The sequence below is a fragment of the Lynx canadensis genome, chromosome D1 (genome assembly GCF_007474595.2).
Source record: "Lynx canadensis isolate LIC74 chromosome D1, mLynCan4.pri.v2, whole genome shotgun sequence".
Lineage (NCBI taxonomy): Eukaryota > Metazoa > Chordata > Mammalia > Carnivora > Felidae > Lynx > Lynx canadensis.
In genome coordinates, this window is record NC_044312.2 from 21,693,455 (window position 1) to 21,710,569 (window position 17,115).

Here is a 17,115-nt window from a genome sequence, read left to right on the forward strand (position 1 = left end):
TCTACCTCTGCTGCCTTGCTAGAATACCAAACTACTAAGAACTTTCCTTCCCTTGGCAACTTTTTCAGTGTCCTTCTTTTTTTTTTAAACGGTTATTTATTTTTGAGACAGAGAGAGACAGAGCATGATCGGGGAGGGGCAGAGAGAGAGGGAGACACAGAATCTGAAACAGGCTGCAGGCTCTGAGCTGTCAGCACAGAGCCCGACGCGGGGCTCGAACTCACAGACCGTGAAATCATGACCTGGGCTGAAGTCAGACGCATAACCGACCAAGCAACCCAGGCACCCCTTCAGTGTCCTTTTTACCCAGCTTTACTTAAGAGACCTCACTCATAGTCTGTCAGGGCAGCCCTATTCTCTAAGAGCAACGAACACCGGAACCCTTCAAAGTGAATTTCGTCACTGACCAACAGATGGCAAGTCAGTATTCCCTGGTTCCATCCCACATGACTCCATGCACCCTGTGTGTCCCGTCCCTGCTTGGGAGCCTGTGTAGTGCCTTTCCTCCCAACAATTCTAGCAGAGTAAATAGAGCCTAGTGAAGCCTCTATACAGTTATCATAAAGGAGAAAATATGCTAGGTCTCAAAATTTAAGAACGTCTTCAAAGGCTGTGAGTGAAACAGAGAAAAATGAATTGATGCTAACAAAAGAAATCCTAGGCTATGAAAAAGTTGAGCAAAAAAAAAATCATCACTGGCCTTCTTTCTGTTAAAAAAAAATATGTATATATACATATATGTTCTTTCTGTGTAAAAAAAAATATACAAATATATGTTTATATTTATATATACATCACAGCCTTTGAAGATTAACTGTTCTTAAATTTTGAGACCTAGCATATTTTCTATTATGTATACATATATGTACATATAAATCAACATATTAATTTTATACATGAATATGTATCAATTTGACATATGACACCTAACTGAAATATCAAGATATACAGCTTACGTTGAGATAATTCACACACACACACACAAACAGATAAACCACATAAGGCAAAATATTACCAACTGTCAATCTAGGTAGTGGGTATATAGGTGTTTGCAAGTCTCTTAACTTTTTTGTGTGCTTAAAACTTTTTATAATAAAAAATTTGAAAAAATAGCAACACCTTATATTTTGACAGCTATTTTCAATTTATAAAGACCTTTTAGAAACAAACAAAATAATTTAATCTTTTTAATGGCTCAGTAAATTAGGTCAGATACAATCACTACTGCAGTATAGTCGTGAAAACCAAGTCTCAGACTTAGTTTAACAAAATGCAACATACTTTCATGGTAAAAACTCTCAGACAACTAGGAATAGAGGGATCATTCCTCAACATGATAAAAGGCATTTATGAAAAACCCACAAGTAACATCACACTCAATGGTGAAAGAGTGAGAGTTTTCCTACTAAAACCAGGACAAGAGAAGGATGTCTGTTTTCACCACTACTATTCAACATTGTACAGGAAGCTCTAGCCAGAGTTATTAAAAAAAAAAAAAAAAAAAAAAAAAGAAATAAAAGGCATCCAAAGAGGTAAAACTATCTCTATCCATAGATGATATGCTCCTATATTAGAAAACCCCAAAAAATTCACAAGAAAGCTACCAGAACTAATAAACAAATTCAGCAAAGTGTCAGGGTACAAGACCAACATGCAAATATCATTTGTTTCTATACACCAGCAATCAACAGTCTTAAGAGCAATTAAGAAAGAAATTTCATGTACAATAGCATCTAAAGGAATTAAATACTGAGGAATAAATCTAGCAAAGGAGGTAAGAGACTTGTATACTGAAAACTGCAAAACATTGCTGAAAAAAATTAAAGATCTAAATTAATGAAAAAACATCCCTTCATAGCAGGAAGGCTTAAAATCATTAAAATGTCACTATCACCCAAAGCAATCTACAGATTCAACACAATATCTATCAAAATTCCAAAAGCCTTTCTTGCAGAAATGGAAAAGCATATCCTCACATTCATATGGAATTGCAAGACAATTCCATATGAATAGCCATGAATAGCCAAAACAATCTTGAAAAAGAAGAATAAAGTTAGAAGACTCATACTTCCCAACTTTGAAACTTACTACAAAGCTACAGTAATCAAAACAGTATGGTACTGGCATAAGGAGACACATATAGACCAATGGAATAAAATAGTAAGCCCAGAAATAAACCCTCACATATATGGTCAATTGGAGTTCCAAGAGTTCAATATGGAAAGGTCAGTCTTCAACAAATGCTGCTGCAAGACCTGCATATCCACTTGCAAAAGAATGAAGTTAGATCTTCAACTTACACTATATATAAAAATTGAGTCAAAAAGGATCAAAGACCTAAGAGTATAAAATTCTTAGAAGACAACATGGGGGGGGGGGGAACCTTCTTAACACTGGATTTGGCAACAATTTCATGTATGTGACATCAAAAGCATAGAAAACAAAAAATAAATAAATAAACTAGACTTTGCTGAAATTAAGAACTTTTATGTATCAAAGGACACTCTCAAGAAAGTGAAATGACAACCTACAGAATGGGGAAAATATTTGCAAATCATACATATGAAAAGTGGTTAATATCTAGAACATACAAATAATTCCTACAATTCAACAACAAACAACCCAATTCAAAAATAGGCAAAGAACTTAGATATTTTTCCAAAGAAGATATACAAATGACCAATATCATTAGTCATTAGGGAAATGCAAATCAAAACTACGATGATCCTCAAAAAACTAAAATTGGGACTATCCTACAATCCAGCAGCAATTGCACTACTACCTAGTACAATTTGTACTCCAAGGATACAAAAATACAGATTTGAAGGGCTACATATCCCTAATGTTTATAGCCGCATTACTGACAATAGCCAAACTATGGAGAGAGCCCAAATGTCCATTGACTGATGAATGGATAAAGAAAATGTGGTATATATACAAACACACATATATATACATACATACAATATAATATTACTCAGCCATCAAAAAGAATGAAATCTTGCCATTTGCAATGACATGGAGGGAGCTAGAATGTATTATACTAAGTGAAATAAGTCAATCAGAGAAAGACAAATAACATAGGACTTCACCCATATGTGGAATTTAAGAAACAAAACAGATAAACATACGAGAAGGGAGGAGGAAGAGGAGAGAAGGAAACAAACCATAAGAGACTCTTAAGGATAGACAACAAACTGAAGGTTGATGGAGGGAGGTGGGTGGGGAATGGGCTAGACAGATTATGGGTATTAAAGAGGGCACTTGTTGTGATGAGCACTGGATGGTATCATGTAAGTGCTGAATCACTAAATTTTACTCACGAAACCAATATTGCACTGCATGTTAGCTGAAATTAATTTTTTTTTATTTTTTTACAGTTATTTATTTTTGAGAGACAGAGAAACAGAGCACACGTGGGGAGGGGCAGAAAGAGAAGGAGACAGAATCCAAAGCAGGCTCCAGCCTCTGAGCTGTCAGCACAGAGCCTGACGTGGGGCTCGAACTCACAACTGAGCCACCCAGGCACCCCAACTTTTTTTTCAGCTAAAATTTAAATAAAAAGCTAAAAAAAAAATTTAAACACAATGAGATACCACTTCCTACGTATTAGCAAGGCTATAATAAAAAAAATTAATTAAAAAAAAACAGAAAATAACACATTAGAGAAATTGAACCTTTGCAGATTGCTGGTAAGAATGTAAAACAGTACGGCCACTGTAGAAATGTTTTGGTGGTTCCCCAGAAGTTAAACACAGAACTAATAGATGATCCAGCAATTGCACTCAAAGGCATATATCCAAAAGAATTGAAAGCAGGGGCTTGAACAGGTATCTGTACGCATTCACAATAGCCAAAAGACAGAAACCGCCCAAGTGTCCATCAACAGAAGAATGGATAAACAAAATGTGGCATACACAATGGAATACAATTCAGCCATAAAAAGGGGCAAAATTTTGATATAAGCTACAACATGGATAGACCTTGAAAACATTATGCTTAGTAAAATAAGTCAGACACAGGACAAAGACTGTATGATTCCATTTGCAATAGCATTTAAAAGAATTAAATATTTAGGAATAAATCTAGCTAAGGATGGAAGAGACTTGTATACTGAAAACTGAGGTACCTAGAAGAGGCAAATTCATAGAGAGAAAGCAGAATAGAGGTTACCAGGGGCTGGAAGAAGGCAAAAAGAGGGGGGTGGTTATTGTTTAATGGGTACAGAAGGATGCTGGGGATGATGAAAATTTTTTGAGTACAGATAGTGCTGACAGGTACACAGAGGGTTGTGAACAAATTTAATGCCACTAAGTTGTACAATTACCAATGGTTAAAATGATAAATATGATAAATAAAATTCATTTATCAAATATAATAAACAAAAACTCATTTTAACCACAATTTTTTTAAAGCAGGGTTTGGGGGGGGGTGGTTGAGAGAGAGAGAGCACACAGGTGCAGAGGAGAGGGGCAGAAGAAGAAGGAGAGAGAATCGTAAGCAGGATCCATGCTCAGCACAGAGCCCAACACGGGGCTTGATCCCATGACCTGGGATCATGACCTGAGCCTAAATCAAGAGTCAGATGCTCAACTAACTGAGCCACCCAGGTGCTCCTAAAAAGCAGGTTTTGAAAACAAAGTCTCAGAGATACGAAGTGATTTTCTCCAAGTCATGTAACTGGTAAAAGGCAAAGCCAACATTCAGTCTCGATTTTTTAAATCTCCATGACAACAAAAGACATATATTAGATGCACAGCTTGAAACAAATTCTAATTGTTTTGATTTCCCAGGCTCTCTCCAGAAGCTCATCAAGACCAATCAAAAAGAAGCGTAATCTACTTTGTTTTCAATTTGGTATGAAATCTTCCTTGCCGTCAGATACTCTAGTTCCTGCCCTTAGCTCAGGAAGGCCAGGAAATGGTGCCCTGCACACATACAGAGCACTAGCTGTGATTAAGAAAGCAGGCTCTAGAGTCACATTACCTGCTCCTATTGTGGCTGCACTATTAACTGTGTGACCTGAAGCTGGTAATTTAACCTCAGTGGGCCAGTTTCCTCATCTGTGAGATGAATAACCATACTTACCTCATAAAGTTGTTAAATCGAATTAACTAACACATGGCAAACACTGAGAACAGATCTTGGCACGTGGCAGAAAAAGGTTTCTACCTCCTTCTACTTGTCCCCTTCCTCTACCTTCTATTTCTTCTTCTTCATCATCATTATTTATTAACACTGAGACTCTGTAAGTTACCTGTGAAACCGTCATCTGCATGTTACTCTGCCCACTGCAAAGCCAGACATCTCCAAATAAGACATCATGAACTCTCAGGGTGAAGTTTGTTCTCCCAAAAGTCTGTTGTGCCATCACCTCATAAGGTCCACCAGGCTTCATAGGATCCAGTACCACCATCCAGCTGTTAGAATGTGCTGAAATCATAAAAAGACTCCAAGGAATTAATCAATCAATTAAAACAAAATTAAAGCACAATCCTGTCATGCATCATTTCCATTTGTGGCTATTCCCAACCACTGTGATTAACTGAATTCAAAGATAAGAAAATTAGGGCACCTGGGGGGCTCAGTTGGTTAACAGGCTGACTCTTGATCTCAGCTCAGGTCATGATCTCGCAGTTCGTGAGATCAAGCCCCATGTCAGGCTCTGCACTGACAGTGTGGAGCCTGCTTGGGATTCTCTCTTCTCTCTCCCTCTCTCTCTGCCCCTACACTTTTCTCTCTCTCTCTCTCTCTCTCTCTCTCTCTCTCTCTCTCTCTCACCCTCACTCTCCCGCTCTCTCAAAACAAACTTTAAAAAGATATAAAAATTAGCCAAATTTCAGACAAGCAAAAGAAATAACAAAAGCAGTAGCATTTCTATCCTTAATCTGTACCAATCCCTCCTTCCTTGTAACTGAAGCATTTACAGGAAAAATTAATCACCCAGTTATAATCCTAAATGAGAACAGACAAAAATATACTGAGATTAAAATCCAAGGGAGTTTAATTTTAAAAAAACAAACATAAAATAGGGGCTCCTGGGTGGTTCAGTCGGTTGAGCGTCCGACTTCAGCTCAGGTCATGCTCTCACAGCTCATGAGTTCAAGCCCCACGTCGGATTCTGTGCTGACAGCTTGGAGCCTGGAACCTGCTTCGGATTCTGTGTCACCCTCTCTCTCTCTGCCCCTAACCCACTCGCATTCTGTCTCTGTCTCTCTCCAAAATAAATAAACACGAAAAAAAAACTTAATTAAAAAAAACCCCATAAAATAGAAATTCATATTATACTATCCAAATGTCAGTATTAATATAATCATGATCTAATAGATTTATGCAGTGCCCCAAATTAATTTGTAATTATCTAATCAAATGTGAACACAGATTAGAGAAAATAATTTACAATCTGGAACTTCCCTTAAGGTGAACAGAGAAACTGACACAGGACAAAGGAGTAGGAGCATACATAGTACCAATTTAAGATTAATCACAAATTGATCTCTCTGTGAAGAAGATATTTAGACATGCCCAATTAATTATTTTCACAGAGTTACTTACCAGACTTAAGGTTTTCGGACTCAATTAGGAAGATGAAAAGCTATCCAAGACCCTGTTTCAGAAATTCATAGCACATTCCTTAGGAACCACCCCCCTACCACCTTCCTACCTCTCACCCACTCATACCACCACCACTGCCAACATCATATTCAGAAACTTAGGGAAAATATCTTCAAAATGGCAAAATGATGCCTGGGAGAACCAAAGAACATGAACAAAGTTGAAAAAAGGAGAGTGAGAAGAGAATAAAGAAAATAGAGAAATGATCATTTTAAAATAAATATTCTTGGCATCATGCCAAAGGCTACAAAATAATTTCTAATTTGTGCCCATCAGATTAATGTTAATTCAGAGGGAAAGAATAGTGAGAAGTGGAAATGGAGCACCCTAAAGTTATAGCAGCCCGCAAAAATTATAATTATAAAAAAAGTATCCAAGTGCCTACTAAGTGCTAGATGCTACGCTAAGTTCTTCCCAATCAGCAAAAGCTAAGCAGAAGCATGAGAAGTCCGGATGCATGACAGGAGATTAGGAAAAGCTCAAACCACACATATTGTTCAGAGTCTTGGGGAAAATGTCCAAAAGCCTGAAGCATCAGCGAAAGGGTGCATGCTTGCCCCTCTCGAAAGTACAACCCACTGAGACTGCTACTCCCATCCCTTAGAGGTCAAGTAAGCTCAGGACCAAATGCTCACTATTGTTTTTATACCACCAATAGCCAGACATCAACATATTAAATGTATAATTCACCTAAAGCAGAAAAATCACTGTTTTGGAAACAGTGGGCAGCTAGTACAGATTGTGTCGCACAGGTGTGATGTGCTCCATATGGCTCACGCTTCTGAACAGGCAGACACTCCAATCTGTCCCCACTACAGTCTTGCCAAGGTCTTTCCAGGCTTCTTGCACTCACATATCTTACTAAGTCTCTGTCCTTCTGCCACAAACATTACTCATTTTTGATGAGGAGGTCAAAAAACCTAGGGCAGAATTTCTTTAGCTTTCTACTACTGTGCAATCTATTTCTAGTCACTGTTAATTAGATATTTACACTTAGCCTCAATCCACGCAATATGGCCGGTGAAGAAAGTTACCTTCACCAGAGTTTCTGAAAAGTTTCACTGCCCAGCAACTGAAAGACAAATAGGGAGGGGGGAGATGTTTGGGCAAAAGATAGCAATGCCATCCTACTAGAGCCAGAGAATGAGCTCCCTCTAGCACCTAAATAGTCTGAAGAGAACTAGGGATCCACACCAAGAACTGCCCTCTTGAGGAAAACTCTCAACTCCCTCAAAGACCTTAGAGAACTTCCTTCTTGTCTAATACTTGAGCTCTTTTTGATTCAAGCTGTTTTCCTCTCCCACTTGATAAAACCGACACAATAATGAGGGTTAAGTGAAGTTACCTGCCAGGGAATGCAGGGGAAACCAGGTCCACTGCAGAGAGCTTACTAATGGCTAAACCAACGTAGAAACAATTTGGTTAAGACACTGAGGATTGACTCCCATGTAAGTATACACAAAGGAGAGCAAGCTCTGTGAAGGCTGGTTCTTAGACCAAAGGCAAGGATGGGATTACAAAAGTAGAAATCACCACATTTCACAAGAGAAGTGGTTAGTCCTTGGCCATCGAGTTGAGGACTGGCTGGTTAAAGTGGAGCTCACCACAGGATGATGAAATCCAGTTACAGTGTTTAGAAACTTTGTTGACCACCCCCCCACCAAGTCCACTAGGTTGAATCCAAATAATAAAACTGAGTCACCAACTACAAAGAGTTGGAAGTTCACCATCCAGCTGAATTTCTGCTCATCCTGATGGACTTTCTGAGCAACAGCTGTTCTGGTTCCTTCTTCTGGACCTTAATCACATGCGAATCTTGTGACCTTGCTTACCAATCCAGGCCTGGATTTCTGTAAATTCTCATGTTGGTTGCATCCAAATCTCTGCTTCCTCGCATTCTTTCATCTCCCATGTAGGAAGATTCATGTCCTTCCTTTATTACACGGTTACTTTGGGTGCTTACTGTGTGCGAGGCATTCAGTGAACAGCAGAGAGTAAACCTCAGTCCTGAGTTATACCACCAAGAAAGCCAGGCAAACTACTAATCAGGCTTTGTGTTTCTGTGTCCAATGGTTAGCATATCTGGGGGCCTATTTCTTCCTGTCCCTCTTCTCTTCATGTTCCAGCCAACAACTGAAGTAAAGAACTCTCTTCATTTTCTTCTCTCCGTCTCCCTGACCACCCGCCACCTCAAAATCAGAAGAACAAAATAATCAAAGGGAAAAAAATTAAAAGAATTTGTCTAAAGACATGATTAGTCATAAGGTGCATTCATGTTTTTTTCTCTCTGCTATTCACATCAGATGTTAATTATTTTTCAGATTATTGTGCCAAATCTCAGATGCCAAGAAGAGGAAAAAGGAAATTATCCATAACCTTTCCCTCCTCAAGAGGAAAAGCCTAGAATTGGAAGAAGTTCTTCTCCCACAAAACCCCGGCACTTCACCAGCTGCAAATCAGTTTAGTGATCTAGAGAAGTGACTTGGAGGTAAAGAAGGTCTTACTGCCCAAACTTCCCCTTTGCAACCTTCATTTATTCTGTATAAAGCTCATCACCACCACCAAATATGAATATAAAAAGCAAAAAAAGAGCTTGAACATTTTTCCATCAATAAAACTATTTATGCAAATTATTTAAAGTATAGCATGCTATGGCATATAACACCCTAAGGTGACCCCCCCAATAAGTCACACCCATACAAAATCCCCTCCCCTCAAATTCAGGCAGAATCTGTGACTTGCTTCCAACCATCAGAAAATGGCATGGGAGAGGAGATGTCATTCTTGTGATTTGGGTTACATTATATGGAAAAGATAAAGGAGTTTTGCAGATGTAATTAAAGTTCCAAATCAGTTGACACTAAGTTAATAAAAAGGAAGATTACCCTGGGTGGGCCTGACCTAATAAGGTAAGCCCTTTAAAAGAAGGTCTAGGAGCTCCTGGGTGGCTCAGTCGGTTAAGCGTTTGACTTCAGCTCAGGTCATGATCTCAGGGCTTGTGAGTTCAAGCCCTGTGTCGGGCTCTGGGCTGACAGCTCAGAGCCTGGAGCCAGCTTCCAATTCTGTGTCTTCCTCCCCTGCTCACACTCTGTCTCTCTCTCTCAAAAATAAATAAAAGATTTTTTTAAATTAAAAAAAAAAACAGAAGAAGGTCTAGAGGTCAGAGATTTGAAGCAGTAGAGATGTTTCCATGAATTCTATAGGCATAAGGAAGGAAATCTGCCAGCAGCCTACATGAGCTTGTAGTGGATCATTCCCTAGTCAAGCCTCCAGATGAGAACACAGCCCAGCCAACACTTGATTTCGGTCTTGTGAGACCCTGAACAGAAAACCCAGCTAAGCAATGGCCCAGGCTTCAGATCTATAGAAACTGTGCCATAATAAAAGTGTGTTGTTCTAAGCACCTAAATTTGTGGTAATTTATTGTATAGCACAGAAAACTAGTGTGCATGCTAACATTGCAACCATGAGCTTTTTACTTTTCTAAGGGGTTTAGGCTTTTTGTAATTTTCTAAGTTAAAGTAAATATCCCTACTTACCTCAGGTCATGATGATGAATCCAGACACACTCTCATTTTATCCCCCATGTATGTCAAAGTGAAAAGATATACCCTCCCCTCCCCAATTTTATTCCTTGTGTCTGAAAAACTCATCATGCATCACTTGACGATATGGTTTGACTAGGCCCAGTACCTGACCCATATTCCCAATCACCCCTCAAGTTTTAATTGATCCATCCCAAAGCTTAAGTGTCAGTCTCCTGGACAAAAATCTTCATGCTGTTAATTCCATTTTGTTGTGGGCACCCAGGGGATTGATTATAGGTAATAAGTTAAATATTAACAGAGACAGAATGACAAACTGAGGTAGTCTAGCTGAAAATCCCAGAGTCCTCATCAAATTTAAAGAGAAGTCAACCTTTCAATATACCCTGTAGTGTTTCCTTTGAGAAACATTTTTTTTGCCCTATAAAATTTCCTACATGTCTACCTCCTTTATTCCAAATAACACTTTATTCATTTTGCTTCATGTACAGAACACAACAATATGTCCCTATAAGTAGGTTTATGGATCTAAAAAAAATAAATATTTTATTTTTTCTCTCCTACCAAGCAAATGTAGAGGGCCTAACAAATATAAAGTATACGTATACTCTTTTGCATCTATCACTATAGTACTATGTAGTCTCTGTCTCCTAAATATTTATTGGTAATGTTAATTATTAGCCAAGGAAACCCTATTTTTTATTTTTAAACTACAGCAGCTCTTTGGATTTCTAAATCAACTGTGATCACCAGTGTTTATACTCTATGCTGTTAATTTCTAAGATAGACACAACACAAAAATTGTCTCTTGAATTCATTTTCAGCACATCCCACAGGTCACCAGTAGCATTTAAATCTAACAAAGAACAACTTCTCAATCAGATTAAGCTTCCCCTTTCAAGTCTCTTAGTGTCACCCGAAAACATTCTTACCTTAAACAGTCTTACAATCCAAGAACTAGAAGCACTCACCTCGCATCTATGCCTGGCACATAGTATTTTTAAATGTTTGTTGGGGCACCTATATGGCTCAGCCGGTTGAGCATCCAGCTCTTGATTTCGGCTCAGGGCATAATTTCACAGTTCGTGGATTTGAGCCCCCTGTTGGGCTCTGCACGGACAGTATGGATCCTGCTTAGGATTCTCTCTCCCTCTCCCTTTGCCCCTTCCCCGCTCACATGCAAGTAAGTGTGTGTGTGTGTGTGTGTGTGTGTGTGTGTGTGTGTATGCATGCATTCTCTGTCTCTCAAAATAAATAAACTTAAAAAAACGTTTTTTGTATGGAAATGAATTATAAAGAGGCTGCACCAGGGTCTGGTTCACTCTGGACTGGATATTGACAAAACTAATCAGGAAACCCTTGTTTTCAAGGCCCAATAAAACTCCCACAAGCTTCCCTGTCATATGTATCTTCAAGTCACTGCTCAAACTACCAACTCCCACGTGAACACCCCTGCTCCCCAAAGCAGCCTTGTCACCCGTCTGACTCTCACCTTCAACATTTCATGGCTATATCACTACCTCTAACCAAGATCTGATCCTGTCTCCACTAGACCCAGCCGTGACTGTGGCCTCCAATATGCAGTTAACTTGTAGCTATGCTCTTTCACATGCCAACTTACACAACTCTACCCCTTCTAGACAAAGACTCCTTTGTAGGACCTGTCTGCTCACAGAAGCTTCTGGTTCTCACCTTCTTGAATATCCTTACAACCACTACCTTGGGTGGTGCCCAAGGTGGGTCAGGTGGGTCAGGCCTTTGTCATCTATTGCCTAAATATCACAGGCTAACGGTTCCCACCACCTCTATTCTTACTGACCTCCACTCTCCTCTCCATGGTGCTGCCAGAGTTATCTTCTTAAAATACAAATCTGATTATTTGGCCACTTGAAATCCATCGATTTGTATAGTCCACAACAGAGTATACAGTCCTTAGCAGTGACAAACAAGCCTTCCTACATTTCCAACCTTCTCTCCTGTCATCTGCCACCAGTTGCAGACTCCAGTGCTTAGACAAACCAACCTGCTTGCCATTTCTCCAATGACCCATGCTCCCTCATGCCTCCATGGCTCCAGGCTATTGCCCTACCTGGTTTGCCCTACTCATTTTTCAAGATAAATCTTAGACTAAGTTAATTATCTCTCCTAAGCACTCCCCATAGCAGACTGTGCTTCCATACTGAGGCACCTAACTTACCTGTAACTGCTTATTCTTTTTCTGCCTCCTCCCTCATCTGTCAGCTTCATTAGGAGACAGACCACATCTATCTTGCTAATCACTGTATTACCAGTACCTAGCACAATATATGGCACATAGGCACTCAATAAATATTTGAGTGACTCTCTAAATATAATAATAATAATAATAATAATGGCATCTAACACACATGTTTACATGTGCTAATTCATTTAATCCTTACAATTACCCTAAATATCATTATTATCTCCACTTTACAAATAAGGAAATTATGACACAGAGATGTTATATAACATGCCTGAGGTTATAGCATCAGAACCTGAGCTCAGTGAGTCCACAGCCTGGGTTCTTAAGCACTCCTCCATACTGCCTCTCCTTTATGTATAATTCAGTTCAAATGTCACCTTCAGGGGAAACTGTTTCTTACCATCCAATCTGAGTTAGACGCTTCTCTTCTGTATCCCACAACAGCCTATATACACCTTCATCATAGCATTTATCACACTGCACTTTATCACTTGGTGTCTATTCCCATTATGCCATGAGATCCTGGAGGGCAGGAACTTTGACTCTGTCTTAATTTTCTTTGTGTCCTCAGTGCCTAACACATGATAAATACTCAAACTTAAATGGATGGGTGCGACAACCTGAGTTCCAGCACCAGGGTTCGTTTTTCAGATTATCCAGCAGGTGGCAGAAGAGGACAAAAGCTGAACAGAGGATGAGCAGCCTTACCTTTCACACTCGTCACCTTCTCCATGATGGTTTCTTTATCTTGGCACAAAGTCACTGTCACTGTGGCTCCGAATATGCCATAGCCCCAGATCACTGCCCCTGCGGGCTCCTTCTGCAGCACCATGTAATTATTGATGTAGGAAGCAAAGCGAAAACGGACATCTAAAAATGTTAACCAACACTTAGAAAAGCATCATTGGGGGATTCATCACCAATTGAATCTGGTTAAACAGCAAGACACCATAAAGCTTTTATACAGGACAATTTGAATATACCCAGACCCTTTAATCTTCTAAAACTACATCTTATTCGTCCTAATTAGGTAAGCAACATAACAAGAGCAGTTGCCAATAATATGCATCATAGTACAAGATGACCAATAAGGAAAACTCAAAGAGCCTATGGCAACCAATGTGCCACAAGCCTCCTCCGCTTCAGAGCTCTTGATCATCCTTTGCTCTCAAGCTTGGCCCTGACGCTCTGCGCTCTCCCTCCTAATTGTTAAAATGCTCCTTTTATGCACCCCACAGATGGTATTTATGAGAAAAATAAACCACTTCCTTCCCCTACTTTCCATTACCATGCCCACTCCTTGTTGCTGGGAATAAAGAAACCTGCCTCTCTCCAACACAGCCTCCCCTAATCTCTCCCCCATTCTTTATCTCCCCCTTTCCTTCCCACCAGTGTCGACTCCTACAAATAATTCCCCTTATTGTGTTTTTTTTGACAACCCACTAAAAATTTTAAATAAGCATTTATGAATATCTGTGACATCTGCTTCCTTCTAAGGTAAATTCAAATAAATTAAGATGATAAAATAAGGTCGGCGAGAAATAGAGGGTCAAAATGTCAGAACAAAGGTCTTTCGTCTCAATTTTACCCATTTCACAAGCTAAGTTATATAAAAAGAACAAGAGGAAGAGCACTTGAAACTGTAGATTCTATTCTAGAGTCACTAACAAGACTGAATAAGAACTTACTTTAACGAGATCATTCCTATTTTTAACATGCAGCCTATATTGAAGTATTTTATTAATAACAAGCATCTATCCAAATTATCTCAGTGAGTTCCTCATCAAAACTTAACAAGGGGGGAAAAATCTTCTTAAGTTATGTCCCAATTTGTCTGAACAAAACAGACTAAAATCCCTAGAAGAAAATAATTAACAAAGTTAAGATTTTTTTTTTTAAGCATTTTAAACAAAAATGATAGGCAGGAAAGAGAATGAGAACTAACAAGGTTTCTTCCCTGAAAGCTACAAATGATGATGGCCCCTGAGGCTATACTTAACAGGGCAGCAAAGCTAACAGGGTCTCCCATACAGACTCGGTGGCCTATTTGCTTCAAATAACAGCCCAGTTGCTAAACATCCTCAGCGCTCTCTCATGAGTTAGTTCCATCATAAAACCTAAATGACAACCAACAATCATCCAGAAGGCTGGATAATGGGCTGGAGATGCACAGCTACCACAAGCAAAATGCTCTAAGAAGAGACTCTAACATCCCAGAATTGCATAAGCACGTTGGCAGCCTGCTGGAGGGAAGGGGAGAGGCACACGTGTGGGAGGGCCTAGTCTTGGGTAGGTGCTTCATATGGAACAAGAACTGAAAACCAAAGGGCTAAGAGCTAAGCAGAAAGAGGGTGAGGGTAGGGGAACGGAGTGTAGAAAACTGGCTGTCGCTTGCACATGAGCCTATACAAAGAAGGGCTAAGAGTGCAGCCATTGTCTCATTGTGCTGGGGACACATCTTTCCAAGTCAGTCTGTTTTTGCCAACACACACTTACTGGTCCTCATTGTGCCTGGCTCTATTCTGAGTTAAAGAATTTTAAGGATAGAAAGGATCTTTCACACCCCAAGGTACAATCATGTTATTTATGGATCAACAGACCGATACCCAGGTAGATTAGGTAATTTTACCTAATAGCTTGCATATTAATGAATTCAACAAATTTTTTATTAATGCCTACTGTGTGCCAGGCACCATTTTAAGCATTGAGGATAGAACAGTAAGAAAAAGAAAGAAGAAAACAATAAAGGGAAAACAAAACACAGACAAAAAGCCTCACCAGCAGCAGGAAGCTTACATTCTACCGGGGAGCTTATTTGTGGCAGGCACAGTGCTATCCACACTGCACATATTAAACTCCTTTGACTGACCTTAAATCGCACAGGTAGTTTACAAAAGGAATAGAAACCAAGTCACCTGATTCCAGAATTATTATTGCAATTTCCAGTCTGCTGCAGATATTGGTGGTAAATTTAAAAAAAAAAAAAAGTCATATTCCCTGCCCTTATAAAGCTCACATTCCAAGCTGATAAGAGTAGACAGTGGAACATTACCAGGGAATTGAGCAATGGACAAAATAGGAGAACGAGAAAGGAGGCAGGGCTGGTCATTCTTTTTGTCAAGCACAAGACACTTAGCATTTGAATCTTTTTTCCTTAGGTCTTCAATTTTTCCTTCATTTGGATGTTGGAGTAGAAAACAAGAATTAGTGTTCTGTTAGTGAGTGATGAAATTAATCCAGTGGGTAGGTTACCTCTGGCGAGGAACTCCTGGATGCCCTGGGAGGAACATCCTGGGAGTCTCAATAAAACTGGCAATATTCTAGTTCTTAAGTTGGGTGCAGCACCTTTGGGTGTTCATTTTATTGTTTCATTGCTCATATACTTTTGTACATTTCAAATATTAGATAGTAACCATGGGCATATGACCCAAGGTGAAGACAGAATACTGCACCGGCATTAAAGATAACAGCCTTTAACAGAAAAGTTAATAAAATAATAGCCCTACTCGCCTATCATATGCTGGACTCAAAGGTCACTGAGTGAGGGTGAGAGGCAAAAAATGATATGCAGAGAGTGCTGCTGGTTTACACTTTGTTAAAGCCTGAAAAACTACTTAGGGGCGGCAGTTGGTCTGTCTGGGTACTTCTGGGTGCTCAGGTAGAGCACGAGCCATTTTTCTGCACCCTGTCCCTATTCTCACCTCAACTTTCATTTCTTAGCAGGGAACTTTGGGGTCCACAATTCGAATGGTTTAAAGAAAAAAACAAGGCCAGCATTATCACTTTACTTTGCTTTAGTACGCAGATGCCGTCTTCTGGTTCTCCACGGTTGTGACTCAGGGTCCAGCCTGGGGTATTCAAATGACAGGATCTGACCTGGACAGTAGTCAAAGTGAGTCACCCTCCTCCCCAGTGTCACGCATATTATCCCTGTAAGCTGCGCCAGCAATCAAAGCTAAACCTTAAATATTCTTAGCTAGTGAGGGGGTTGTATTTCTTAGTCCTAATCACCACTTAAACTAGTAAAATTTAATTCCCCCAAGGAACCAAGCCTGCAGCAAACCCTCCCCAAGGGTACTACTGTGGGGGCAGAAGTGAAATGTTTTGGATGACTCAGTTACCTGTTTCCAAATACTATCGAACTAGCTTCGCCCCCTTCCCTTCGAGTTCCCTTGAAGTTATTCAAAGACCCCGAGGGCCTCGGTCTAGCACATTTGGGCCTCCCCAATCAGATACACCCAACCCTCCCTCTGCCCCACACGCTGCAACGTGACGACGTTGAAAGGACGGGGAAGAAGCTGACCAGCCGGAACTCCCGCCCAGCAGACACCTGCGGCCTAGGCCTGGGTCGGGTCGGAGGACCGGCTCCAGGTTCGCGGTTCGCGGGTCCTGCAGAGGACGAGGGATCTCCGGGCCCGCGCAGGCTGACCGGCACAGGTTGGGCCAAGCCGGGCCGCCTCACCTTTACTTGTGTCGGCCGGCAGGATTAAAGGCAGCACCAGCCCAAATATAAATCCCGGCGCTACCATGTTTGGGAGGATCCGCCAGCCCCGCGCCGGACTCGAGACGCGGACTCCACGCCGGGGCGGGGCCGTGGGCGGGACCTGCAGGGGGCGGGGATGCCTGAGACTCCACCCATCCAGGGCCATTCTGTCGCGGAACCCGTACCGGCAGCCGGGCGAAGCCTTGCCTCTCCCCTTCCCGGCCGCCGTAGTTGGAGTTACAAAAAAA

General features: G+C 40.5%; 1 protein-coding gene across 1 annotated transcript in view; it reads right to left on the reverse strand.

The window, feature by feature from the left end:
- SIAE (sialic acid acetylesterase) overlaps positions 1-16,957 on the reverse strand; it is a 38,951-nt gene extending 21,994 nt beyond the window's left edge. Inside the window, 3 exon segments of the mRNA XM_030331702.1 lie at positions 5,258-5,433; positions 13,093-13,254; positions 16,847-16,957. Of these exon segments, the coding sequence (XP_030187562.1) occupies positions 5,258-5,433; positions 13,093-13,254; positions 16,847-16,913 (405 nt within the window). The 5' untranslated portion in view covers positions 16,914-16,957.
- Positions 16,958-17,115: the final 158 nt, after the last annotated feature.